The sequence below is a fragment of the Myiozetetes cayanensis genome, unplaced genomic scaffold (assembly GCF_022539395.1).
Source record: "Myiozetetes cayanensis isolate MyiCay16 unplaced genomic scaffold, myiCay2020 scf14, whole genome shotgun sequence".
Taxonomy (NCBI): Eukaryota; Metazoa; Chordata; class Aves; order Passeriformes; family Tyrannidae; genus Myiozetetes; species Myiozetetes cayanensis.
In genome coordinates, this window is record NW_026087048.1 from 3,779,649 (window position 1) to 3,805,089 (window position 25,441).

General features: G+C 54.0%; 1 protein-coding gene across 1 annotated transcript; it reads left to right on the plus strand.

The window, feature by feature from the left end:
- Positions 1 to 24,341, plus strand: SEMA7A (semaphorin 7A (John Milton Hagen blood group)). The gene is made up of 14 exons (XM_050309074.1): positions 1 to 167; positions 14,648 to 14,781; positions 15,593 to 15,643; positions 15,884 to 15,979; positions 16,096 to 16,180; positions 16,726 to 16,836; positions 17,997 to 18,136; positions 18,516 to 18,694; positions 18,877 to 18,985; positions 19,421 to 19,619; positions 20,579 to 20,694; positions 21,335 to 21,486; positions 21,966 to 22,033; positions 22,475 to 24,341. The coding sequence occupies exons 1-14, from the start codon at positions 56 to 58 to the stop codon at positions 22,819 to 22,821; spliced, it is 1,899 nt and encodes a 632-aa protein (XP_050165031.1). The 5' UTR covers positions 1 to 55; the 3' UTR covers positions 22,822 to 24,341.
- Positions 24,342 to 25,441: the final 1,100 nt, after the last annotated feature.

Here is a 25,441-nt window from a genome sequence, read left to right on the forward strand (position 1 = left end):
GCGATGCAGCTGTCAGGCTCACAGGCTCACGATCCCTGCTCCCGAGTAAGTAGAGATGGGTAGGAGCTCGCCTGTTGCCCTCTTGGTGGCCCTGTGGGCCGGCCAGCTGGGCGTGTGGGCAGCGGGGCACTCCAAGGTGAACCCCAGGATCATCACAGCGCCGCAAGGTAAGTGCCGGGCTGCACTCAGCTGCAACCTTGGGATGCAGCAGCGGTCCCTGCAGCTCCCAGCTACTCCCTGCACCGTGTGTTTCATACTTGGGTCTTGTCCTTTGAGCACAGTTCGTCTATTTTTATTTCTTTTGTTTCCTCAGGGAGACTTTTGGCTTTCTGTAAAACTACCTAAAATGCCTGTGGTCTCAGGCAAGGGGTTTTGACTTGCTTCTTTGCTTTTAATTGAATTTTTAGACTATTCTTTCCTTTTTTATATTCTTGAAAGCATTTTCCTAGGAGCTGGGTATACATTAAGGGCTGTCAAAAAGCTCTGAAACAGTAACCATTTCCCCCAACTTAACAGTTCTCCGGAAATCGAGACGTGTATTTGCATAGTTAATGGACTGATTTACTCACCCTGTTTGCTGCAAATGAGTTTTGAGAGTAAATATTTGCAGAACGTCCCTGGTCTGCGGGGAAAATATATAAATGGCACGTAAGGACTTCAACCAGATCTGATCTTAGCAGAAATCGAACAAAGAAATGTTTTCAAGCAGCAAGCTTAGGGTACAGCCTGAGCTTGGTGTGTGGAAGCTGGTTTTATCATGTGCTTTCCAAGCTTTTTGATGAATCCCCTCCAGGGAGGCTTGAACAAAGACCCCGTCTTGTCCCCGGGGTTTGGCTGAGCCGGCGGGTTTCGCCGGGGCTGCGGCTCTCGCTCTGCTCTGCAGTACAACAGTTCCTCTGTGCTCCCCATTCCCCGGCAACTTCAGAGAACACCAATTTCCCCGGGTTTGTTCTGCGCCATCTGTTATTCTTCTGCTGGCATTTACTGTGCCCTTCCTCGGGATGAAAGAGCTGGGATGAAGGGCTGGGAGCGGAGGGAAGGGTGGTGGGTGTGTGCGTGCCTCAGAGGTGGCCCCTGCCTGTCACCTCGGTGCACAAAGGGGAGAGACACCGGCACAGAGGGCAGGGAAAGGTTGCTCTGGGTATGGCGTCATTTGTGGTGGCTGATGGCAAATGAAGTGGCTGGGAAAAGGGGATGGAAGTGGTAGGGGGCAGAAGGCACAGAGCTGGAGACCAAGCAGAGGATGGGGTCACACGTTGCCCCATAGACATTTGCCCTGCCCTGCTTAGGGCAGGAGGGTTAAAGTTAAATTTTCAGGGTTTGGTGGGGCTGGAAATGCCTGTCCTTGGAGTGAAACTGTGCTGAGGGGGAAGAGAGGGATCGAGAGGCTGATTCCCACTTGTCTGTGCACAGTGTGGTCATTTGTCCCTGCACCTGTGTCAGGGTGGCTCTGAACTTAGGGAGGATCTGTCACTGGGAAGCACCGAAACCAGCTACTGTTACAGCATTTCCCTGCAAGGGGATCAGCTCAGCTTATCTCTCTTCTGTGCTTATCTCTTTCTCTAATTTTTTTGGAGAGCTTAGCAGGGCCACAGGCCAAGAGGGATTTCACCCGGGGAGGTATCGGAGGGTGGCACGTTCAGTCCTGTGTCCTAGTTAACAGATTGCATTTTCCTTGGTGTAACCTCTACCCTTCAGAAGTAGGTCTGTGGGTGAGGAGGAGGAGGAGGGTGGAGAAGAGGAGGAGGATCTGGAGGAGGGTGAAGAAATGGGACAGGGGCAAAGGGGATGCTGTGGGTGACAGGAGGAGCCCTCCTGAACTTCCCCAATGCTCCAGGCACAGTGAAAACTCAGCATGTTCAGAAAAGCCTGCAGCTCAGCTCAGCACAGCACGCTGCTGCTGTTGCAGCCACGTACAGAGGCTCGTCCCTCGCCGTGGGTGTGATGGTGTTGCAGGGCTTGATTTTCAGCCTGACCACCCTATTCTTGGAGGCGAGAGCTGGATGAAGCACAGCATTCCAGGACCTTTGCATGGCTGTGCGGCATTTGCAGTGGTGCAGCACTGGCCTCGGCCCTGGGCTCTGCAGGAGCTGGCAGCTCTTCACCTAATTAAATTTCTTACACGCCACAGCCCAGCACAAGCACCAGGTACAGCAGCTTCAGCAAAGGCACTTCCTCACACTACAGCCCTGCAGGTGGAGGGAGTGATTTCTGGGGGTGGACAGAACCAGGCTCTCTCCGGGAGGGAAGAGCACATGTGTGGGAATCCTCCCTGGCTGCTGTGCAGGGGGAGAGGAGGAAATCAGTACTGGGCAAAGCTGCTGATGTCTTTTCATCTCAGCCTTGCTTCCTTCACCAGCACCATACCCTTACCCACTAGGCCCAGGGAGAGCCCTGCCTGCACTGCAGGTACCTCTGAACCACTCTGCTGTTTTGCCCCCTAGTCCCACATTGTCTGGGTTCTCAGCAAGAAGTAGATGAGGGAACTTGTAATCTGTGAAAAAATGTAACCAGGCTTAGGTGGCACAATCCTGAGCTTCAGACCTGAAGACAAAGGAGCAGAGTCAGCCTGTCTTGGTGCTTGGAGCTCCTGTATTTAAATAACTCCACAGTCCTGGGGACTTGGACAGGTGGCATCAGGCCAGGACGGTGGGTGGCTGGAGCACGATGTTCTGCAGCTTTGCCTTCCTGTGGCTCATAAAGCCACTCTGAGGCTTCAGCCCCAGCTCTGCCCTTATTTTGTGTCCCTGATGCCACAGCACAGCGTGGTGGGAGGCGAGGAAGGGGCACGCTTTCCCCAAAGATCAGCCTGATTCCATGGAAAGCAGGCTGAGGGACCCTGGAGCCCTCCCAGCAGCTGGTGCAGGTGGCCAGCTCTGGGTCCATCTGGGCAAGCAGTTATTGCACAGCACATCTGACTCTGCGGGATTCCTTCCTCTTAGGGGGAAGATGCCTGGGGCAAAGGTCAGCTGCAGACCACTGGTCATAGCTCAAGTGCTTAAGAACCTTTTTACTGGTAAGGCTTTTCCCCCTGTTCGCCTTTGCAGCTGGCCCAGCACACAGGTGGGCTGTAGTATCTTCTGGATGTTGCTTTTCCCTGTGTCCTCATGGAGGAAGATTCTAAATGCCGAGTTCCTTATCTGCTGGGACTTGCAGTGTGGGAGTGAGTTTGGCCTCAACTGCCTGGGCTGGTGCAGAAACAAGTGCTCCAACCTTGCACGCCGTGTTCTTATCATCCCTCTTATTTCCATCCTCCCCCTGCCTCCTCGGATTTTTCCAGCTAAACGCTGACCAGCTGGGCTTTGCTTTGCAAAAAGGTGCCTTTCCCATCCCACACGGAGCTTTTGCTTGTCAGCACGGATAGCGTGTTCACTCTGCTGATCCATCTGCAGCGACGGAACCCGCTGTGTGGCGGGGCTGGCCGGAGCTGGCCGGGTGATGGATGCAGCCTCTCTCCATGGAGTGGGAGGGTGACATCCCAGGCTGGCTGTCTCATGACCGGAAAGTCACCGAGCATCGGGAAAAACACTGAGGATGGCAAGGAGCCTGAGGGCTGGCTCAGGCTGCTGTAGCCTGGGGCCTTTGCAGCACAGAATCATTTTTAGCTGCTGCCACGCTGAAGACTTTGTCCCTGTTTTCCCCGTGCTTGTGTAGATCCAACACAAACTCAGTCCCTCTCTGGTGGCTGCATTGACACCTTGGGGTAGGATGGGGTCTGGCTGTTAAATCATTCCCATCTTATTAACAGGTGAGACTGCAAGCTGAAGGGAACAGGTTCTGAGGAGATAAGCAGGTCCCTTAGGGAAAAGAGAGAAAGGCTGTGCACTTGACCCTTGGCTGCCTCAACCGTGTGGACTGGTTCCAGCCTGCCCTGGGACACAGAGGGCCATTGGAGGGGCAGTTCCGGGAATTTGCCTGTGCTGCCCGTAATAACTTCTGGGCTTTGCTAAGCTTGGCTGCCTCTTTGCCTTGGGAAAACTGTCAGCAGCACTCTGAGTGCTGTAGGAGCTCTTCTAGGAGCTCTCCCTGCCCACTGGGGTGGTGGTGCTGTGTTCAGCTCGACCTTGGACAAGGGCCTGGAGTGATGGGACAGGGGGGAATACCTTCCTACTGATGGAGAGTAGTTTAGATTGGATATTAGGAAAAAATTCTTCCCTGTGAGGGTGGTGAGGCCCTGGCACAGACTGTCCAGAGAAGCTGTGGCTGCCCCTGGATCCCTGGAAGTGTTCCAGGCCAGGTTGGATGGGGCTTGGAGCAACCTGGGATAGTGGAAGGTGACCCTGCTCATGGCAGGGCAGGTGGAATGAGATGATCTTTAAGGTCCTTCCAACCCAAATAATTTTGGCATTCTATGAGATAGGGTGGAACTCGTACTGATGTGGCAAACCAGAAGATTTTTGGTGCTAGCACCAGCTTTTCCTCCTCAGTGACAGCATCACCATTTCCTTGTGGTCCCACGAGTGTGAAACATCTCTGTAGGACAGTTTCACATGAAGCTCTCACCATTTCCAGGAGAAAGCTTCTTGCTTTCCCAGCAATGCTATTTTCTGCAGACGGCTTGTTTTCACAGGGTGGGTGATGCTGGGAGCAGAAAATGTTGGTTGAAAAACGTATTTTCCTCTGTGCAGATTGAAAAAGAAGAAAAACAAACCAAACAAACTGACTGAATCACAACCACCTCCTGTTGCAAGAGCATGACACAAGAACAACAGGAATGGGAGGACTAATGAAAGCTGTGGCTGGAAAAGAGAGCCAGATGTCAATTCCTGCCCAGCTCTGTGGCAGCCTGAGGGCTGATCTGAGGTCAGGATTGCTGAAAATTGGCCTGGGAAGGTGTTCTGTAGTTGAGATATTCAGACTTGGTGCCTTAAAAAGACAAACTAAGTTTGAGCCTGAGTATTTGAGTACAAACTAAATCTAAACTTGACTACAAACCAAATCTAAGTATTGAGTACAAGGTGCTTTTAAGGGAAACTTGTATCCAAGAAAAGGGCTGGAAGGTGAGTTAGGAGGGAGCAATTGCCTGTTCTGCAGCCAGCTACATCTGATGGCATGTGGCTATTCCTGGTCACTCCAAGAATAGGACTTGTTCCTCCTGTTGGGCACTCTTTTCCTGTCAATCCCAGCTCCACCCGGTGCTGTGTGCGACAGAGAACGCTGTAAGAGCGCCACAGGAGCTGGATGTGGAAGCATCTCCTAGCAGCTCTAATAAATCCAGAGCAGCATAAGTCTGGAGCAACAGGGCTTGTGTAATAAATCCTGCCCTTAATGACAACTCTGGTTCTGCCACTTGTCCACTCCCCAGTTTGAGCCCCATTGACTGGGTCAGTGCCCTTCTGCAGCAATGCTCCATGCCTAATTACCCACTTGGGATAAATATTCTGCTTTATCTAGGATATGTGTGCTGTGGGAGGGAGAGGGCACTGCAAGTTTAAGGAGTTCTAGGATTTTCCTTGAGGAATGCAGAGCCGGTCCCAGCCAGGCACCTGCCCTTGGGCTGCTGACAGCAACCCTCGTCATGGGTTTGCTCATATCTTGGTGTTTTGGGAAGTCTGATCCTACTGTCTGGTTTCAAATGCCTGACTGTGAAGCTTTCCAAGTCTGAGTAATGTTGTGCTGCAGCCAAGGATGGGTGTGAGAAGAATGGATACCGTGTGTTCTGCTGGTGGGAGGTCAAGCGAGCAGAAAGAGGGTGCTGGAAAGGACTTCAGGGCATGCCCTGGCACAAACCCAAATGTCTGTGGGACTGAGACCCACCTTATACTCAGGGGTGAGAGACCTCTAGCAGCAGGTGGAAACTGGAAAGAGCATGGCAGGGCACTTCCCCAGTCCAGACAGGAAGTCCCTTCCTGGGCTGCACACATCTCATCTGTTTTGCACAGGGAACTGTAACTCCAGAGCCACTGATCTCAGAGTCATAGAATCAACTGGGTTGGGAAAGATCTCTGAGATCATCAAGTCCAACTCTTGATTCAACCCTGCCATGGTTACCAGACCTTGGCACTGATGGCACATCCAGTCCCATCTTAAAAACCTCCAGGGAGGGTGAATCCACCACCTCCCTGGGCAGCCCATTCCAAACCATTCTTCCCACCTTTAAACTTCCATGGGGAACATCACAGATCCCCCTGCTCTCTGACCACCTCTGGCTGGCCTCTCCTGGGCTGGGAGGAGTTGACTCATGCTTGGGAAGGGTTTCCCAGCTGCAGGAAAGTGGGAGATGGAAGGCAATTAAGCAAGGTTGTTTTGCTGGTGGATGCAGATAGAGCTGCTCGGGGCAATTTTCATCCTGAAAGGCTTTTTATGATAAATCAATCCCTGGATCTGACTTTCTTGGTGGGAGGGGCTCTCCGGATCCTGCTAAAACCATCCTTTGTTGTGTTGACACAACATCCAGTGGTTGTTCTGCCATTGTTCCACTGACCGTATAATAAAATTCCATAATCACAGGCCGCTGTTTCCCAGCTTCCTCCAGGAACAGGCACAGCTCGGGACTGTCATTACAGAGAACAGCTTTTGGAAAGTAACAAAACCTGGCTCTAAATTTAGCACCTGCAATCCATAGGGTGCAGCGAGCAGCTCAGCTCCGGGGCTGGTTGGGAATAACGTACCTGCTGGATGGCAGGCTGCATCTGCAGCATCAAAGGCTCTGGACTCGTCTTGCAGCAGCACAGCCTTCAGTACTGCATAATTTTGGGGGGGGGGGGGTGAGCATGCAGGAAATACTGGCGATGTGTTAGTATGCATGGAATACGCTGCTGTGCCTGTCATGTAGTCATTTTGTGTTTAATAAGGAGAAATCCATCTTTCCCGGAGCGTGGAGCACTCTGGTTTGAGCCTTCCCGGGGTGAGCAGAGCCCTGCAGTGCTGCCTGTGCCCCCAGAGCCCTGATGAAGGCAGAGGCTTTGAATCCAGGGCATGTTCCTCCCCAGCTGCAGGTTAGGGGTCTCTTTTGTTGCTTCGCTGAGTGGGCTTTTGGGACCTGCCGGCTCTGGTTTGGAGGCCTCTCGCGGAGGGAATATCGGCAGCGCTGCTCTCAGAAGAGCTTTTGAGCAATCCTGCCCATGCCCAGCAGCTGCCTTACCAAGCCAAAAGGGTTCCCCCCGCCCTTCCCCCTCTTTCTTCCTGCCCTGGCTCACCCCAAGATTGAATGCCGCTGCCTGCTGCCAAGGCACTCCCAGAAATAGAGTAGGAATTGTTAATGTGACAGAATATTTGCCTTCTGGAGTGTAACTCTAAAAAAGCATATTTGTCTAGTTAGAGTGTGCTCCGCAAGCGTGGCCCTTCCAGGCATTTGGATTGCACATAGGCTGAGAGCTTTTGTAGGATATATCCCTGATAATGCGGGCTGAATTGTTTCCTCTGCTCCGGAGCATTTTGCTGTTGATGGCAGGGATCTCTTGAGGGCAGCAGCACGAACACCCCATGATGGCAGGGCCTGCAGGAGTGGGGAGGGAAGAAGCCAGGGAAAAGGCAAGATGGGAGGCTGCTGGGAATGTAGGTTGGCCAAGGATGGAAAAGTCCCGCTGTAGAGAAGCTGTTGATGTTGGTGGTCTATCTGTGGCCTTGCCCTTCCCTTTGGAGGAGTGCTGCGAAGCAGTTAGGGAGGGGTGTGAGAAAGGATAACGTGAGGTTTCTTGGCGAATGATTAAACGCTGCTCATCAACAAACTCTCAGGGGCAAGACAGGATGAGAAATACCAGATTAAACCCGTTGCTCTGGCCTCCTGCGATCTGGAAATGTGTAAGGCAGGTCGGGCTGGATTTGAGTAACAGCCGCATGTTTCCCCTCCGTGCTTTCACACCTCTTTTTTTCTGGGTTTTCTGTAAGCTCATGGATCCCATAGCCAGGGATTCAGGGTTGTGTTCCCCTGATCCCTCTCCACTTCCCTGTGGGATGCCTGTTCTACTCAGTACTGGGCTCACTGGTTCACTGCATGAAGAGATGGAGTTTCCATCTGGTCCCAGGTGGAAAATAGAAGGAAAACAGCGCACAGCCCAATCCCTTGCTCTCAGCTCTGCTGCTTTTGGGAGCTACATCCTTCCTACAGGATGGAGGGCATGGGAAAATTACGGTCAGGGCTTTTGCCTGCCCCGGGCTGATGAGAAAGCACTTCGGAAAACCGTTTAGTGTGCTCCGTCCTCTCCGGGCATGCTCTCGGGATGCATCTGCAGGAATGCCTGGCCACAGGAAAGGCAGCTGCTGTGACCACAGTGTTGCTGACACACCTGGCTGGTGCCCTTTGCTGCCCCGGTGGGAGAGGAGGGGCTGTGTTGGTTTTCGAATACGTAGGTGGGGACTGATGCCCACAACAGAACTTGTTGATCCACTTTCCAGATCCTGCCCTCTGGCTCTCGTGGTGGGATGGCCAGAAGCAGGGGGTGGCTTCCTGTGGCAGGGAGCTGTGCGGTCCCTTGGAAGGCACGGAGGGCTTTAAGGGGCAGGAAACACGTGGATGTGTCTGGTCTCAGTTCAGCAAGAAACATTTTTAGCACCAGGCTGCCTGGTTTCCGCTGCTGCTCCCCAGTCGAGGCACAGAGGAGTTTTGGGGGTCCCTACAACCATCCTGAAAAGAAGGCAGGGGAGACTGGGAGGGGAAGGCAGGCAGCACTGACCCCTTCTGAGCTGTGCCAGCCACCAGGCACCAGCTCATGGTCACCATGCTCCCAGCCTGCTCCAAGCTGAACAGGAAGGGAACAGGGAGGGAGTGAAAGCAGGACAAATATGATATTTGGTACTGGAGGAAGCTCTTAGGAATATGGGATGGAAATTTATAGGGAGTCAGGTGGTTTTGGTTCTGCTCTCTTTATTTTACTTGCTTTGAGAAATGAGTCTGTTGGAGCACAGACTGAACTGAAACAGTGTGAGACTGCCTTGTAGAGTGAGAGATGTTCCCCACAGGGTGATCCTATAACCTTTCCATGCCTCTCCTGCTCAGGGACAGAGAAGTGGCTGTAAGGTCTCAGCTCCAGAGATCCTTCGGGAGTAAGGACTCCAACGCCAGGGGTGCAGTTCAATCCCTCAGCAGCATGCTGGTGGCAGAAGATGGGGAGAGGAGGGATTAACAAAGCCGTTTTTTTCATGTGCAATGAATGAGAAGGAAGTGGTTTCCCACATTTCTTTCCTTTTCACCCCCTTCTCAGAAACCCCTCCAAAAAAAACGTATCACTTTTCACAGAGCGTGTTGTTGATGGCATGTTGGAAACCTTGCAGCTCACAACCCTTCAATTATTCTGTGACAGGTCAGAGCCAACCGCCCCAAAATGTTCCTCTCGGGTCGTCTCATTTAGAGTCAAATTGTTCCTATAAAAAACCCTGTTGCTGCAGGCTCTGCCGGGTCCCAGAAGCCCATCAGGCTGCTCAAGGCATCCATCCCATGGGAAAGGGAAACTCATGGGTGAGCAGGGCTCTGGGGAGCATGTCCCTGTCCTGACTGTGGTTTTCTTGTGTCACATTGTCCCCTTCGGGCAAAGTCATGATGGAAGAAAAACCTAACACAGCAACTCTCTGGAGATATGTTTCCTCTTTCCGAAATGTCTCAATTTGGGAATTTATAGATCATCTAAAAAAAAAAATAAAAGCTGTTGGCTTCCGTGGTGGAGCTGGGAAGGCAGATGGCACGTGGCTCTTGGTGGGAGTGATGTGGTGCAGTCCAGTCCAGCTCCCAGAGATGGAGGGAATCCATGGCAGCCCCTGGGGGTGACTCCATCCCTCTGGGATGGGTGCCGTGACTTTCCACGCTCTCCTTAGAGGAGATGGTAGGGCTAGTATGTGGCCAAGCAGGTGGGAAATCCGAGGATTGTCCTCCTGGTCTTGCCTGAGGGAACAGTGAAACTGAAATGCAATTACTGAGTGATGTTGGAGCTGGGATGGAGAGTCCTGGCCCCAAAGTGGCTGACTAAGGCAGTGGACCTGAATCACATCCCCAGGAAAATGATTGATCTGCCTGTGCTGGGATGCTTGTCATGCATCCTGCCCGCACTGGGGAAGTGGGAGTGAAGGAGGGATTGATGTCATTGCATCGAGACGGCTCCTGTCTTCCCAAAGAGGGAATGATGTCGAGCAGCCCGGAGCACACAGCCCTGACTCACAGCCAGCCCTGCATTGCTGGGAGCTGAGGGCACAGGCGTAGGAATGAGAACCAGGGGACACCCCCACATTGCCAGTCCTTGAGTCAGCACGGAGCAGGCAGCTTTTCCTTCTGCTGCCAGAGCCGATCCCAGCCGGATTGCCGCAGCAGAGTCATGCCGTTATCAAGGTCGGAATCTGTCGCAGCTATTCAAAAAGGAAGGAATAAGTAAAACCCGGGGAATGGCTGGAGGAGGAAGGGTTGTGAGCAGGAGTGTGCTTGCTGTCAGACCCGCGGCAGCGGAGCAGGTGGCAGTGCCACCGGCGCGGTGACGCGTGGCCGCGATGACTGACGGCGTTACAACGCGTTACAGCGAGAATTCCCGGGGCTGCCGGGTGCATTGCCTGGGCGTCAGGAACGCGGTGAAGGCTTGGCTGTGTTCACTGCAGCGGCGCTGCACCGGTGTAGTTCCCAATTTACCATTTGGTGGTGGCCCAACCCTGTGCCCCTGTCCCGTGGCAGCAGCAGTTTGGGAGAACACAGGCAGCTTCAGTAAGGGCAGCAGAGGGGCTGCAGTGGGCAGCAGGTAATTCCAGGGAGCACCAAACCCCATACTCTGCTTTCCCAGAGTATGCTCTACCTCATATCCTAAGGTGGGTCCCACTTAATAAGGGGTTTATGGGCAGCAAGTAATGAATCTGTCTCTTGCCTGCATCAGCACCGCTCCCCAAAGCCAGCAGGTGCTTATCTCGTCCTCCTTCCCCTTTCATTTTTCCCGAGCAGTATTTCAGTTCTGTATTTTAGAGTGTTGGCACTGGAGCAGGTTGGAACCATCACCTCCATTCTAGGAAGGCACTGTCCTCCCCAGCACCTGCAGGCCCACAGTGGCTCACCCACTACCGGTGCTGGGAGCATTGTAAGCTGGTGACTAAGCCGAGTGTCTGGAATGCTGGAGCCAACTGCCAGACCGGGAATGGTGGAGTGTGAAGGGGAAAAGGACAGCCGTAGCTGAGTCAGCCCTCCAGCCGGGATGGGAGCTGTCTTATTGAGTTTGCCTGCGATGAGGCTGCGTGCCAACGCTGCCTCTCTAGCTGGGCATCTGTTCTGGAGGTGGGAGCACAAAGCTCTGGGATGCTCTGGGAGCCCAACCTTGCTGTGGTGCTGGGGTGGACCAGGCTCTTGGTGCCTTGTGAAGGGGCTTCTGGACCCAAAGGGAGCCAGAGAGCCATTTGCTGTGTCACTAAAGCTGTGTCCATGTCACTCTGTCAGATGAGAACAGTATTGCTCCGTCTGTCATCTGCATTGTCCTGCATTTAGGGTTGGCCTCCCTGCCCTCAGCTCATCCAGAGCATCTCCCTCTTTTGCTTCCTTCCTTCTCCCTTACCTCACGCTGTAGGCATCCTTCTGAGATGCACCGGGCTCCTTCTTTCTCCCTCATTTAATGTTATTCTTCTCCATCCCTCTGGTGTGGTGCTCTCCCCAAGACAAAGCTGCTCTTTCTCCCATTCATCCCGCTGGACTGGGGTTAGCATTTCAATGGACAATGGTGCCATTGATCTGTGTGCTATCCCTGAGGTTGGCAGTAAATGCCAGGCAAAAGCACTCGGGCAAAGGGACTTGGCAGAGTTAGCGAGGCTCTGGAAATGAGCCCTGTGTCTTCTGGAGTTCTGGACTCGGATTTTGGAGGGAGGGTGATGGCAGGGTCGTGCCTTCCCCCTTCCGAGGGGAAGAGCCTTTCTTTGCAGTGTCAAAAGCAGCTTTGGTGTTGCGAGGAAAAGCATGTCCCGTTGGGGACATAGTAGGACATTGTCCCATCCCTGGAGGTGTTGGAGGCCAGACTGGATGGAGTTCTGAGCAACCTGGTCTATGGAAGGTGTCCCTGCATGTAGCAGGAGTTTGAAGCTAGATGATCTTTAAGGTTCCTTCTAACCCAAACTATTCTATGATTCCACGATTCTGTGATAGTGTGGGCCATTAGATACCCTTTGCCTCATCATTCCCAGCTCTGGAACCCATTTATACCCCCATGTAATGACACAGGGGGTGCAGGGTTTCTCCCCCCCAACCTGCCAGAGGAGAAGCAAAAGGGAATCAAACAGCTTCTATAATCTGAGCTGTGCAGGTCTGCCACAGAGGCAGAGGGATCCCAGCATCCACTCCTGGAAGCCCCCTTAAAGGCTCCCTTCCAAATCCGGTTAAATCAGTGCTGGAACCACAACCACACTTGTGGGCCCTGGCTAGCAGAGCTGTTTACTCTCAGCTTAGTGATTCAGAGCAGTCCCTGGGGAGCTGCAGGATAAATAACACGTCGGCGCCGACCAAATTATTGTTTAGGGCTTGTTTGTTTCCAGCTCTTTGGAGTGGAGTGTGTCCTTGCAGGTTGGCACAGCTCGCCGAGCTGAGATAGCACTGGGAAAAGCCTCCAAAGGAACCCAAAGGTAGTAGGACCACAGGGCTGAAGTGTGTAAAAAGTGTGAGGAGGAGGAGCAGGGAATGGTTGCAGGTGCGTGTTTGTCTGGGTGAGCAGCAAATTTAGGGGCTGGAGGTTTGAGAACAAGGGTGAAGTTTGCTGCAGTCGGGCCAGACCTGCTTGCGGCGTGTTGGTGATGGGGTAAAAAGGGCTTTAGGGGTTCCTGTGTGCCTGACCTCCACAGGTTGGGCCAAGAGTGGGGTTTTTGAGGATTTCTGGGAAGGAAGAAGGTGCAAGGGGGATTAGTCCTCTCCTAGGCAAGCTTAGACTGAGTCTGTGGCTGAAGGCAGGCCTGGCTGTCTTCCCTCTTGGAGGGCAGATGAGTTGCAGAATCACTCTGAAGGACTCCATGCCAGCTTCTCCACAAGGCACAGCACATGCTCAGGAGTTTCTCCGAGTCTCTGGACAGAGGAGAGGCACGGGAAGGCTGAGGAGGGGACACAGGCAAGCAGGGACCGTCATCCAGCTGGGCTTTCCTGGCTGAGGGTCCCAGCTGGCTCCATCCTACGGGGTGGGGGAAGGGCGCAGGGAGGTGTTACATTAGTTTCTGTCCAAGGCACATCTCTACCCTCACTTTGTGGTTGAAATGCCCTTGCAAAACAGGACCCGTGGGTTTTTGGCAGGTTACCCAAGCCCTGATGGGAAAACATTGCTTGTTTAACCCTGCAGGGATTAGAGACCTGGGGAAGGTGCAACCAGGGAGCAAAGTGGAGAATAAACCCATAAGTCAAGCAGGAATTCAGCAGCCCCAGTGACCTCTAATGAGTCTTTTTCCCTTTTTGGCTCTGCGGAGCCTTGGCGGCGAGCCCCCCTGTACTGCTTGCTCCGGGCAGAGGGGAGTGTTGGACTGGGCAAAGACTGGCCTTTCCCTGTCCTGCCAAGTGACAACCCCTATAAATAGAGGGACACGTGCCACTGATTAATTGCCTGTCTGTGCAGGCCGCCCGCTGCCGAGGCAGCCCCGGCCTTTGTCTTTGTGCTGGGAGCGGCAGCACTTGCCAGGAGAGGGGCCCCTTCTTTGGAAAAGGGAGAAGAGGGAATGATGAAAATGGAGTTCCTAAGCAGAGGTCAGTCCTGATGCTTGGAGCCTTTTCCACCTTGGAGGAGCAATCCCTCTCGTGTCACTGCTGCCCACTGTGGTGGTCTGGGCCCTGTCACACCTGCTCGAAGCTGCCCAGATGTGGCTGCACCCCCCCAGAGAAGACTGCAGGGGCAGGGCACCCCAAGGAGGGACAGCAGAAGCCCCAGGGGAGGAGAATCACACCTGCAGTGCAGGGCCAGCCTCCAGCACCTGGGCTGGACACACAGAGGGGCAGGGAGGATGCTTGTAGGAAAGAGGAGCCAGAAAAGCCAGAATGTGAAAGGGGAAGGAAAGAGGAGAGGACAGGCAGTTCTTCTTCCAGCTGGGCCTGGAAAGCCACTCATCTGCAGCAAGCAGCTGTGATGTCCCAGGTCTTTCAGACACTTCTTGTTCACGTCTGGGGTGTGAAGCCCATCAGTTGTGGCTTTTGGGTGCACCTTTCCCCTGTCTCACCTGGGCTCTGGCCTGGGGGTTCCAAACCCTGTCTGAGCCTCCTGGCCCTGGGAAGGAGGATGCTGACAGGGCAGGGAGAGAGGCTGATAAAGTGCAGGAGGCTGCAGGAGCCAAATCTGTCAGGCAGATGCCCAGACTGGTTGTCAGAGGGTGTTCTGAGAGGGGATGGAGCCCTTCATCCCAAAGCTGGGAGGCAGGAGGCACTCTGACAGTGGAAGGCAGTGCTTACCTGGCTGCTGCAGAGCCAGGTTTGAGTCTCTTTGAGCTCCCACTCTCCTACCACAGCTCCTGGAGTAATTCCTCTTCCTCCATCACAAGCTCTGCAGGGGCCAGGTGGGGTGGCTCCATTGTGGAGCTCTCCTGTCCCCTGGGGCCCAAGGGACAATAGCTCTGCTCCGAGCCTGGGAGCTGCCTTTCCCTGCCTGCCTGGCTCTGGGCCAGCTATCCCAGAGGGCCCCCAGCCCTGTGTCCATGTTTTTCTCATCGCTCCAAGGGCACGGGAAGGGAGTGGATCAGCCAAGCTGGCCATGTGTGCTCTCTGTAGTGGTTTCCCTGACGAGTGTGCTGTTCCTAGGTGCAAAGGAATATGTATTTCCCAGGAGTGAGAAGTACCCAGTCTTCTACCATGAGGAAAACAGCTCATCCATCTACATCGGGGGAGAGGGGAGGCTTTACTACTACGACTTTGCAACCTCTGAGAACTACACGGTAAGGATGTTCTGCCAACAAATTGGGCACCAGAGCCCTGTAAAAAGTGTCCAGCATCTGTCTCACAGCCCAGACTCCAGGTACTCTATAAAGTCAGGCCTGGAAGAGCCTGGTCTCTGCCCAGCCTGCCTGATCTAACCAGGAAGCCACAATGTCAGAGTAAGGAATGGCTGGAGCAACAGGAAAGTCTTCCGTGCCAGCCATTGGTGGGTTCTTCCCTGGATGTGATCCTTATGAGGTCTTTGCTGTCCCACAGGGAGCATTTTTCCGGTAAAGAACCCTTTTTTAGTATGAAAAGCGATGCTTAGACTGGCGTCACTGGGGAAAAGCTCCGTTCCCATTCTTTTCTGTTATTGGAGCCCAGGCTGCCTTTTCTTAAAAGCAGGAAGCTCTGAGCTGGGCACTGAGTTAATAGAGCAGGAAAACCCCCACTGGCTTTCTTGTGGCCCCCTCTTGTCTTTCTCAGTCGCCCAAATACTTCCTTTCATGCTCCCAGAACACTGTGGTTCGTGTCCGCACCAGCCACTGTTGAACACCTTTTCCCCACAGTGGCAAATCCTCTTCCCAGATCCTCTGGAGAGCAGCCCAGTCATTCCTGCCACTTTAGCCCTGCATCCCCACTTCTCTTCATCACCTCGAGGGCCTGAGGGATCCAACACAGCCTTCCCGGGTGTTTTCAAATGCCAAGGGTAGGGAGAAGGGATACAGTGCAGTGTTTAATGACCTTCTTGTAGTGCATGGGGCTGAGCCCACGTGGGTTGGCCTTTGGAGGGAAGGAATTAATAGCATTTTTCTCTCTCTTTTATCCTAGGAAGACTTCCCAGTGAAAAATGAAGGACTGTGCATGACATCTGGGAGTTCGGTAGGTCCTACCTGTGGTGGAACAGCTGGGTGGGTGAGGGTTGAAGGACTTGGGCTGAAGGACTTCTGGAGAAGGAGCTGTGTGTGCTCCTCATGTGCTCTCTCTGAGTGAAGCCTTCCTCCTCCTCTAGCTGTAAGATCCATGAAAAAGCTGGGAAAGCCATCTGCAGTGTGTTTTTTAGTTCTGGGGGCTTTGCTCTGCTGCTCACACCTGCTTATGCTCCTCTCCCTTCTCTTGCAGGAGGACAATAAGAATTACCTCACGCTAGTGGAGAAGTACGGAGACGGGATGTTGGTGTGCGGGACCGGTGCCTGCGCTCCCACCTGCTGGAACCTGGTATGAGTCCTTCCCTCATTTGAGCTGTGCCAGGCAAGGAAAACCACTTTCCTCCTGCCCCAGGGGTGGATGTAGGCACCTGATCCCACTGAGAGTCCATTTCCATCCTTCTCCAGACGCAGAGGAAGGAGAGCCCATCGTGGGATGGCAGAGGAATCGCTCCGTTCACCCCTGACTCCAACACCCTCGTTGTCGTCGATGGTAAGTCTGGTATTTTCATGTTTTCCTATTTTTCAGTCGTCGTGCTGTGCACAAAAGGCTCTCTGTGACAAAAAGGGGCCCCCTGAGGCTGCTCCAAGGCCTTTGTCCCCTGCTCTAGTTGGCCTTAGCACTTCTTGCTTTTGCCTCTTTTAGGACAGAGCATGGCACTGAGGTTGGCTTTTCCCATCCAGGCCATGGGATTGAGTGGCTGTGTGGGAGGGTCAGATGCAATGACAACAGTGGGGGATCATAGAATCATAGAATGGTCTGGGTTGGAAAGGTCCTTAGAAGGAAGATCCTGCAATAATCCCACTGCTCTGGACCTGGAAAGGGGATCCTTCCCAGAAATCTGTCCCCACCACTCTTTAAGGAGTCCTGCCAGACCTGCTCAGTCCTAAGCAACGGGGACTGAGTTTTTTGATGTGTGTCCACCATCTCTGCGAGTTCATGTGCCCAGAAAGTTCCCATTTCATTCTTCTCTTCTTACAAATCTTTCTGTCCCCTCTGGAAACATCCTGCTGCAAATGAGCCTTCCTGTCCCACAGGTGATGACATCTACTCCACCATCAAGAAGAGCCAGCAGAACGGCAAGATCCCTCGTTTCCGTCGAGTGAGAGGGGGTGGAGAGCTCTACACAAGTGACACAGTGATGCAGAGTGAGTGTGGGGGAGATTCCCAAGGTGTGGAAGCCCACCAGATTGATAAGTTGGACTCTGTCAGACCACAGCTTGGAGGGGGACATCCTCTCTGCCCTGCTGGGGTGGAGCTCCAGGGCTGCTTCTTCAGTCACCCCCAAAGCTGCAGGGAGGGCTGATCTGGTCCCCTCCGTGCCAGCTGAGGGAATTTCACCTCTTTGCTTCTGTCACAAAACACCTGATAAGTGAGTTCCTGTTCCTCAGGGTAAGGCAATGAGGAAATGAGGGTGGCAAGTCCCTTCTCAGATACGAGGAATTAGGGTTGTGTAAAAGTGCCCATCAGCTGCCCTGTGGTGGTGGAAACGGGAAGAACAACTTCCACTATGGGCAGTGACTCTTTCCAAAACCCTGAGGGTGAGACCCTGAGGCAGGATCACGTTGGTTTGTGCAGGGGACAGTGTGGGGGTAGAGGGAAAGGACCCTCCTCCATTTCCATGAGTTTGTTATGTTGTCTCCCCAGTGACACCAGGAAATGGGAGATTATTGAACCTCTGGCAAAATGAAAAATTAAATCAAGATGACAACAGAATAAAACAGAACTTGTGCATGGAGGGGGAAGCCAAACCATACCTGAGAGCCCCAGAGCTGCCAGGCTGATCCCATGCTGACACAGAGCTCCCTGCCTTGGGAACGCCAGCTAATGATGCCCAGAGGGACCTGATGCTGCCAGGGATGCCTGTCATGGTAGAGCTGTATTAATAGGAACAGCATCACTGGGTTTTCCAAACACAAACAGCACTGAGGGATCCTTTCTCCCTGATAACACCTCCCTGAGCAAGAAGGGAGATGGGTTTCCTTTGCTGCTAAGCAGCCAAGGCTTCACCAGGTTCTGTGGATTTGGCCCTCGAGGGAATGAGTCCAGGATGTTGGGCAGGAGGGAGAGGAAGGGGAGCCACTGGGAAGGTGTCAGGTGAAGCACAGTTGGTGCAATGCACAGGTCAGGAGCAGCGGATGGTCTCAGACCAGTCCTTTCCCTGGAGCACAGATGTGTTTCATTCCCTCCCTCGGCTGGGGGTGGGTGGTTGTTTGCAGAACATGCTGCTTTGTCCCCATCAGTGGCTTTTCAGATGAAGTCTGTGTGCTCAAGCCAAGGTTTTCTGATGGCTCACTTCCCCTTTCAGACCCACAGTTTGTCAAAGCCACCATGTTAAGGCACGAAGAGCCTCACCAGGACAAGATTTATTACTTCTTCCGTGAAGACAACCCGGATAAGAGCCCTGAGGCCCCCAGAAACATCTCCCGAGTGGCCCAGCTGTGTAAGGTACCACGGGAACCATGTGTGATGGGCAGGCAGGAGTGCTCCAGGGGTGACAGGTGGACATGATGGCTCACCTGGGGTTATCCACACTTGATTTGGCCCCTCTGCCTCAAATGTCTCCTCTGCCAGAGAGTTTGTGTGGGTACAGCCATGTCGTTTGGCTTTCCCCTACTCTGGCTCCCGTCTTGGTTGTAGGGAAGAGAAATACCTGTCCTGTCTTGCTGGGATGTTAGAGGAACACGACTGTTGCTGTAACCAGCATCAGACATACCCGTGGAGCATCCCCCAGTTATCCATCTGCTGGGGGGCTTATCCCTCCCAAGTTGGGGACTTTGTGGTGTTCTCTGCCAAACCCTGACTCCCTGCTTTCCCTCTCCCCCAGGAAGATAAAGGAGGAACCAGTTCCCTCTCTGCTTCCAAGTGGACCACCTTCCTGAAGGCCAGCTTGATTTGTGTTGACCCAGTCACCAAGGGCAACTTCAACTGGTTGCAGGACGTCTTCTTTGTCCCTGCGAGCAACTGGCGGCTCTCAAAAGTCTACGGGCTCTTCACAAACACCTGGTGAGGGGCTCTGCAAAACAGGGAGGGGGGTGCCCTGTCCCATGGGCCAAATCCTTTCCTCCAGCCCTTTAGTGTCTCTGAGAAGCAGATGGAGTGGGTGTGGTGACGAACACAGCTGTGTCCCAGCTGTAGGGGTGGTGACCAGTGTCTCCCTGACCCCCTCTTTGTCTCGCTGCCCTCAGGGGAAGCTCTGCTGTCTGTGTCTATTCCTTTGGGGACATTGACGACGTGTTCCGGACATCCAAACTCAAAGGCTACAACGGTCCCAACCCGGAGGTCAAACCTGGGCAGGTGAGTGAGCTGCCCCACGTGAAGTGGAGAGGGGTCCCAAGGCCAGGAGGGCTTAGTCCCTGCAGTGCCACTGCAGTTCTCAGGGTCCCTGGAGCAGGTGAGGGGACACGGAGCAGCCAGGTGAGAGCTGGCCAGCGAGGGTGGTTGTAGGCACTGGGGGAAGGAGCCTGAGCCTTGTTGCTGGAAACAAAAGGAGGTCCCGTGCCTTCACAGAAAGCATGGGGAGACAGACTCCTCCATGCACCAGGCACGAGCACAGTTGCAGCACCCCCAGGGCCTGTGTTTGCCCCCAGGGCAGGGCTGTGCACCGCACCTGGGCATCTCCTCTGGGCTGAGGTGTCCACGCTGTTCCCCTGCTGAGCTCTCCAGCCCTCCACCCTCATCCTCGGGGACCTGTCTGACTCTGACAGTGGCTTTTGTGCCCTCTTGCTGCAGTGTGTTCCCTCGGGACAGCACACCCCGAGCGAGACCTTCAAGATAGCCGACAGCCACCCCGAGGTGGAGGAGCGGGTGGAGCCCCTGTCCCCCACCAAGAGCCCCCTATTCCACAACAAGCACCGCTACCAGAAGATCGGGGTGCACGAGGTCACTGCGGCCGATGGACACCGCTACAATGTGCTTTATCTGGCAACAGGTACTGGGAACCATTCCCTGTGGGGATCCCTGGAATTAGCTTTCCCCTCGAGGGTAGGGAGCCCAGGGGAAGCAGACGAGACCCTCACTGCAGAGCGAACAAGGGGCTGTGTTCCCAGCTTGGCATATGTTTGTCAAGCAGAAAAGAGCTGCCAAGTCCCAAGTGCTACTGAATACTTCCAATTTGGCTGCGTAGGCAAAGCCAGAATCAAAGCAGAATCCCGAGCATGTGGGATTTACCCATTTGGGCTTCAACCTGTGGGAGGTCTCGGGGCAAGTGTTTTTAAGGCAAGGGAGGGTTAGCACAGCTCTCCCCAGGTATGGCTTTACAAGCAGAAATCCTTTCCAAAGGGACCCGCTCCCTCAATTTCCAGAGCTGTCCTGCCTGCTTTACCTGCCTGAGCTGTGCTCATCCCTTTTTCTGCACTGTGCTGGAATCTGTTCACTGGCACTTGTGGAGGGACTTTCAGAGGTTTTTAAATTGCTAATCTATGATTAAAAAACTGAAGGTGGCTCTCAGTAGGTGGCCTGGGTTGGATTAGGGCCCACGCATGCTCTGATTGGTCTTCTTTCCCAAAAGCCTGAGTTCAAATGCAACTAATGCCTTGCAGAGTCCCAGTGGGAAGCTTGATCCCACATGCAGGGCTTGGCAGGGCAATGCCCACCCTCTCTGGAACAGGCACAGAGGCACCTGGGGAGTCCTGATCCCTGCATGAGCTGGGATCACATCTTCCACCTCTCTCTGGTTGATGGTGGGATGAAGGGAAGACTATTTGGTAAGGGTAAACTACGCAAGAGGGTGAACAACAAGGATTCCTGAGCCTTGTTACCCTCAGGGAAAGTTCCTTGTTCTCTCTGGGTGGCTGATGTCAAGAATCCAGTCAGACTCTTGGAATCTCTTGGCATCATCTCTTCTGCTCTCAGGGTGTCTCATCAGGGCTCTCCCATCTTTCTTCCCAGACAAAGGATCCATCCACAAGGTCGTGGAGCTGCCAGATGGGGTGCAGAATATCATGGAGCTCCAGGTCTTTCCAAACAAGGACCCGATCCAGTCCATGATCCTGGACCACAAGAGGGTGGGTCTCTGCTTGTTCTGTGGGAAGGAAAACAGTGGGTTGGGCTGTAACTTTAAAATCTGGCAGCAGGGAGGGCAGGGACAGACGGTTTACTCCCAGCCCCTGGATCTGGAAGTAGAATCCTAGAATCACAGGACCTTAAAGCTCATCCAGTTCTACCCACCTGCGATAGGCAGGAACACCTTCCACTAGACCAGGTTACTCCAAGCCTCTTCCAGCCTGGCTTTCAACACTTCCAGGTATGGGGCAGCTTCTCTGGGCAACCTGTGCCAGGGCTTCACCACTCTTACAGGGAGAGAATTTTCATCCCAATATCCCATCTAACCCTGCCCTCTGGCAGTGGAAAGCCATTCCCCTTTGTCCTGTCCCTCCATCCCTTGTCCCAAGTCCCTCTCCAGCTCTTCTGGAGCCCATTTAGGCCCTGGAAGGGGCTCTCAGGTCTCCCTGGAGCTTCTCCAGGTGAACACCCCCAGCCCTCCCAGCCTGGCTCCAGAGCAGAGGGGCTCCAGCCCTCGGAGCAGCTCCGTGGCCTCCTCTGGAGTCACTCCAGCAGCTCCGTGTCCCTCTGGAGACACTCAGCAGGTGGCACTGGGACACAGTGCCGGGATGATCACCCGTCCCCTCTGCTTTCCTCCTGCAGGCCATGCTGTATGTGGGCTCCACGAGCAAAGTCCTGGAGATCCCCATGGACATGTGCAGGGCGTATCGCAACAACTGCCACAGCTGCCTGCTGGCCAGGGACCCCCACTGCGGCTGGGCCAACGGCTCCTGCCAGTCGGCGTCCCTGAACCGGTACGTGGTGCCCGCTGCTTCCCTGGGAGAAACACCCAGACCCTCAGTATTCCTGCTCCAGACCACGGCCACGTGTGGTTTTGAGGCCGCCTTCCCACCATGGAGAGAGACGAGCCCATCCTGTCCGGGCAGGGAAGCGCGGGTGTCGGTGCTGTCCCAAAAAGTCTGGGATCTCCTGTAGGGGTCCAGCCCTCCCTTGAGCACCCAACCCAACAGTCTTTGGCTGTCCCCAGAGGCATCCTGGGCAGCAGCTTCTGCATCTTTTGCTGCTGGGTCTCACATTTGCCATCAGCAAACTCCTAATTGGGAATGGGGTGTGTGTGTGGGGGGGGTGTGTGGGTGTGAGTGTGTTTGTGTTCCCTACCCCAATAATACCAGGTAATAAACTTCCTTTGATCTCATACGGGGGATTCCTTTCCTATCCCTGAAATGCCACTTCCCTATCCCTGTTAATGCTTATTCCCGTTCCCATCCGTTAGGGAGGTGCTTCAGAACCTGAACTTGGATGTGTGGCAAGGAAACTGCCAAAACGGGGCTACTAAGGAAGGTATGTAAAGGGTTTTTTTGAGCCACAGGACAATGTCCCCAGAGGTGGCTGGGGCAGGGTGGCTGGTTCTCCAGTCTTTGGATGGGTTGTGTGAGTTGTTACCAGTCACTGCTGGGGAACTGGGAAAGAAATCAAGACACCAGGTTGGAGTTAGTGGAGATAGTGTATTTCTGAGCTGGGTGAGAGGGATTAAGGTCTGTGTCCTGGGAGAAAAGTCACATGGACTTCACCAGCTGTGGGCCATTGTTGTTAAATGGCTGTGTAACACAGAATCATGGAGTGGTTTGTCTTGAAAGGGACCTTAAAGGTCACCCAGTTCTAGCCCTCCTGCCATGGGCATGTCCCCATCAACCCGGCTGGTCTTCCCTAGGTGCTTTTGGGGGAATCTGTGGTTCCTGGACAATCCTGCCTCAACCCCTCCTTCTCCATCTCTTCCTGCAGACGACTACCAGAACATCGCAGTTGTCCCTTTCTCCCGCTATTACCTCAACTGTTCCATCGAGTCCCACTACGCCACCTACAACTGGTACCACAACAACAGCCTCATCAAGACCTGCAACACCACCCACCCCCAGCAGGATTGCTTCCACTTCATCCAGAACGTCAGCCACGGCCACTACGGCCACTACGTGTGCATCTCGGAGGAGGACGGGTTCAGGCAGGCGCTGGTGAAGGAGCGCCTGGTCAACCAGCTCCGCTTCCTGTTCCAGAAGGACCAGGCCACCATGACCTTTGGCTCGTGGCTGCAGCTGCTCCTGATGGTGGCTTTGGTGGAGCTCTTCCACTGAACACAGCTGTGTTCCCACCGTCCTGCTCTTCCTGCACTTCCTGCTGTCCGCTCCTGAAGGGAGATCCCTGTTTTCTTAGGCACTCCTTGGACATTGATTGTCCTCAAAGGGGTCCTGGGCAGCACCGTTTCCATTTTTGGCCTCGCTGGAAGAGCCTCAGTGAGGAGGATGTGACTGCAGGGCCAGGAGGAGCAGGGGCTGGGGACACGTGGGGGACATTCGCTGTGCCAGTGACAGCCTCTCCCTGGCAGCTCTGTTATCCTGTTCAGGGGACTTCTGCCGATGTGCATGCACTGATCCTCAGGGCACGGCCACTCCTCAATTTAGGAACGTGCATGTGATGAGGAGGAGGAGCCAGCCCTCGGCCTTCTGAACTGGTTGATCTGAGTGGGGACTGACGCCTCCAAGTTTTTAGTGGCTAATGTTTGGGTTGGCAAGCAGCTGGAACACTCCCAGCGCCACTTGTGAGTCCCCTTCTGGTCTGGAGAATTGGACTCTGGAAGGGTTTTGGGCTTCGGTTTATTATTTTTTGTTTGCAGCTGGCTTTGATGTGGGAGGGAGATCGGGAATTAGCACTGGAAACCTGCAAGGGCAGGTGCAAAGTTAGGAGTTTGCATGGAAAAGGCTTGGAAGATGACTAGATTTGGGGTGTGGGGAAGGAGAGATGGAAGGGGACTGGAAGGGAAGGTGGAAGCAGAGCCCAAAGCAAACTGGGAGGCCCTGGGAAGACGTTTGAAACGCACAAATCCTCTGCAGGCAGCTAAGGGCATTTATCCGTGGGCAGCAGGCAAGCCCTGCTCCCCACACCGCTCCTCTGGGAGAGGGACCGCGCTTCCTCAGGGAAAGAGGCTGCGGATCTCAGGGCGACACCGCCGGGCTCGGGGGGCTGTGCCTGTCCCCACTGCCCAGAGCAACTCTGCTTCCCTTCCCCCACTGAGGGGACAGGGTGGGGGGCAGAGTTTGCTTCTCTTGGGCTTCGAGGTCTCCGAGCAAGACTAAACTGTGAAAAACGGGATTCTCTCCCTGCAGAGGGTGATCCCACACCTTGTCCAAACCTTTCCCAGTCTGAAACACCCCAACCTCGGGCTGTGTGAGGGTGAGGGCATCCTGTCTTATGCTTCCAATAACCTGTGGCAGCAGCACAGCTCCTGCTTCGTGCCTGCTCACTCAGGAGTGCCCGAGGAGTCTTTTGGGCAAGGGGGAGGTGCCATGTGCCTCTCGTGACCACAGACTACAGACAACGGGCCAGAGCTTCCTACTGCACTACATTTCCAAGGTATTCCCCCCCCACCCCAGAATCTAGGATAGAGCTTCTTACATCCCTTCTCAAAGCACTTTAACTTCGTGAACTAACAAATACCTATTTATTGTTAACTGGTCATTACTGTAATTGTAGAGTTTTATAATATTGCTGAAGGTGGGTTCAGATTAGAGGAGATGAAAAAAAACACCACAACAGCTACCAAAAAAACCTTTCAGAACTGTAACCAAAGTGGATGGTTGGAATAAAGAATGGAAAAGAGCAGTCGAGCACTGTGTTTCTCACCAGGAGTTGAGGGATGCTGCTGTGATGGGGTCTCCCCTATCCCCCCTTCCCTGTGACTGAGGGGCCCCCCTGCCTTTTTTCATGTCTCACCAGCAGCAACCCCAAATGAGCCCTGGGTTTGCTGCTTCTGCTTCAGGCTGGTACCTTCTGGAGTGAGAAGCTGGGCAAATTCCCACTGGGAAATCCAAAAGGAGGTGTGAGCAGCACCCATGGAAAATGAGGAATGGAAATAGTGGTGGTCCTCATGGGTGTGTAACCATCCCATCACCTTCTGCTTCTGATGCTTCTGCTTTTTAGCTGGTTTTGGGGAAAAATGAGCTCATTGTTGATAGCTGCATGGGGGAAAAGGCCAGGCTTGGGCTGGAGGGAAGCAGAGAACAGGAATTCAAGCTTTTGAAAGGTGCCAACAAAAGCAAGAGAGAACAATACCTTCCCTCTCTCTTTCAAATCCTCCATCAAAGCACCTCGGCACAAAGGCAGACCTGGCGCAGGGCTTTTGGAGTGTCATGGCTTCATCCCAGTCCATGCCCAGCTGCCTTTCTGTGTGCTATTCTTAGCGTTTCTACTGGAAAATATTCACGGGTGGGTGGTTGGGTGGTCCTGAGCTCCGGCCCCGTTTTGCAGCGATGTGTCTGCAAAGCCTCAGAGGTGATGGGGACACAAGAGTGGCACTGACAGGCACCTGTGTCCCCCTGGGATCTGTGCTGGAGGACTTGCAGGAGGTTCTGCAGGTCCCTGACCTGGAAGGGGGGGATTGGGGGGGCTGGGGGGGCGTTGGCAGCTGAAAGCGAAACCGTCCTCTGCCTCCTTTCTTCCTTAGCACTGCCTTTGGCAGAAAACTTCCCGCTGGCGCCTGCAGCATATGCGGCAGCTTGACGTAAAGGAGGAGAAACGAACCCGAAAGGCAGGCGGGTTTCAGCGGAGCTAAAACAAGAAGTGTGATTTTTGGCAGCCCCCTCTCTGCCATGGGAGGAGGTGGGGAGCTCTCCCGGGACGGGAACGGTGACGAACCCAGCACCCAGACATATTTTTTGGGTGCTGTATGTGGACACCAAGCTGTCTGCATTCCCAGCT

Bases quoted from the DNA above. Each gene is read 5' to 3' on its own strand.
- SEMA7A (XM_050309074.1), top strand. From the start codon at position 56: ATGGGTAGGAGCTCGCCTGTTGCCCTCTTGGTGGCCCTGTGGGCCGGC. The intron at 168-14,647 runs GTAAGTGCCGGG...TGCTGTTCCTAG, and splicing joins GATCATCACAGCGCCGCAAG to GTGCAAAGGAATATGTATTT. The intron at 16,181-16,725 runs GTAAGTCTGGTA...CCTGTCCCACAG, and splicing joins CACCCTCGTTGTCGTCGATG to GTGATGACATCTACTCCACC.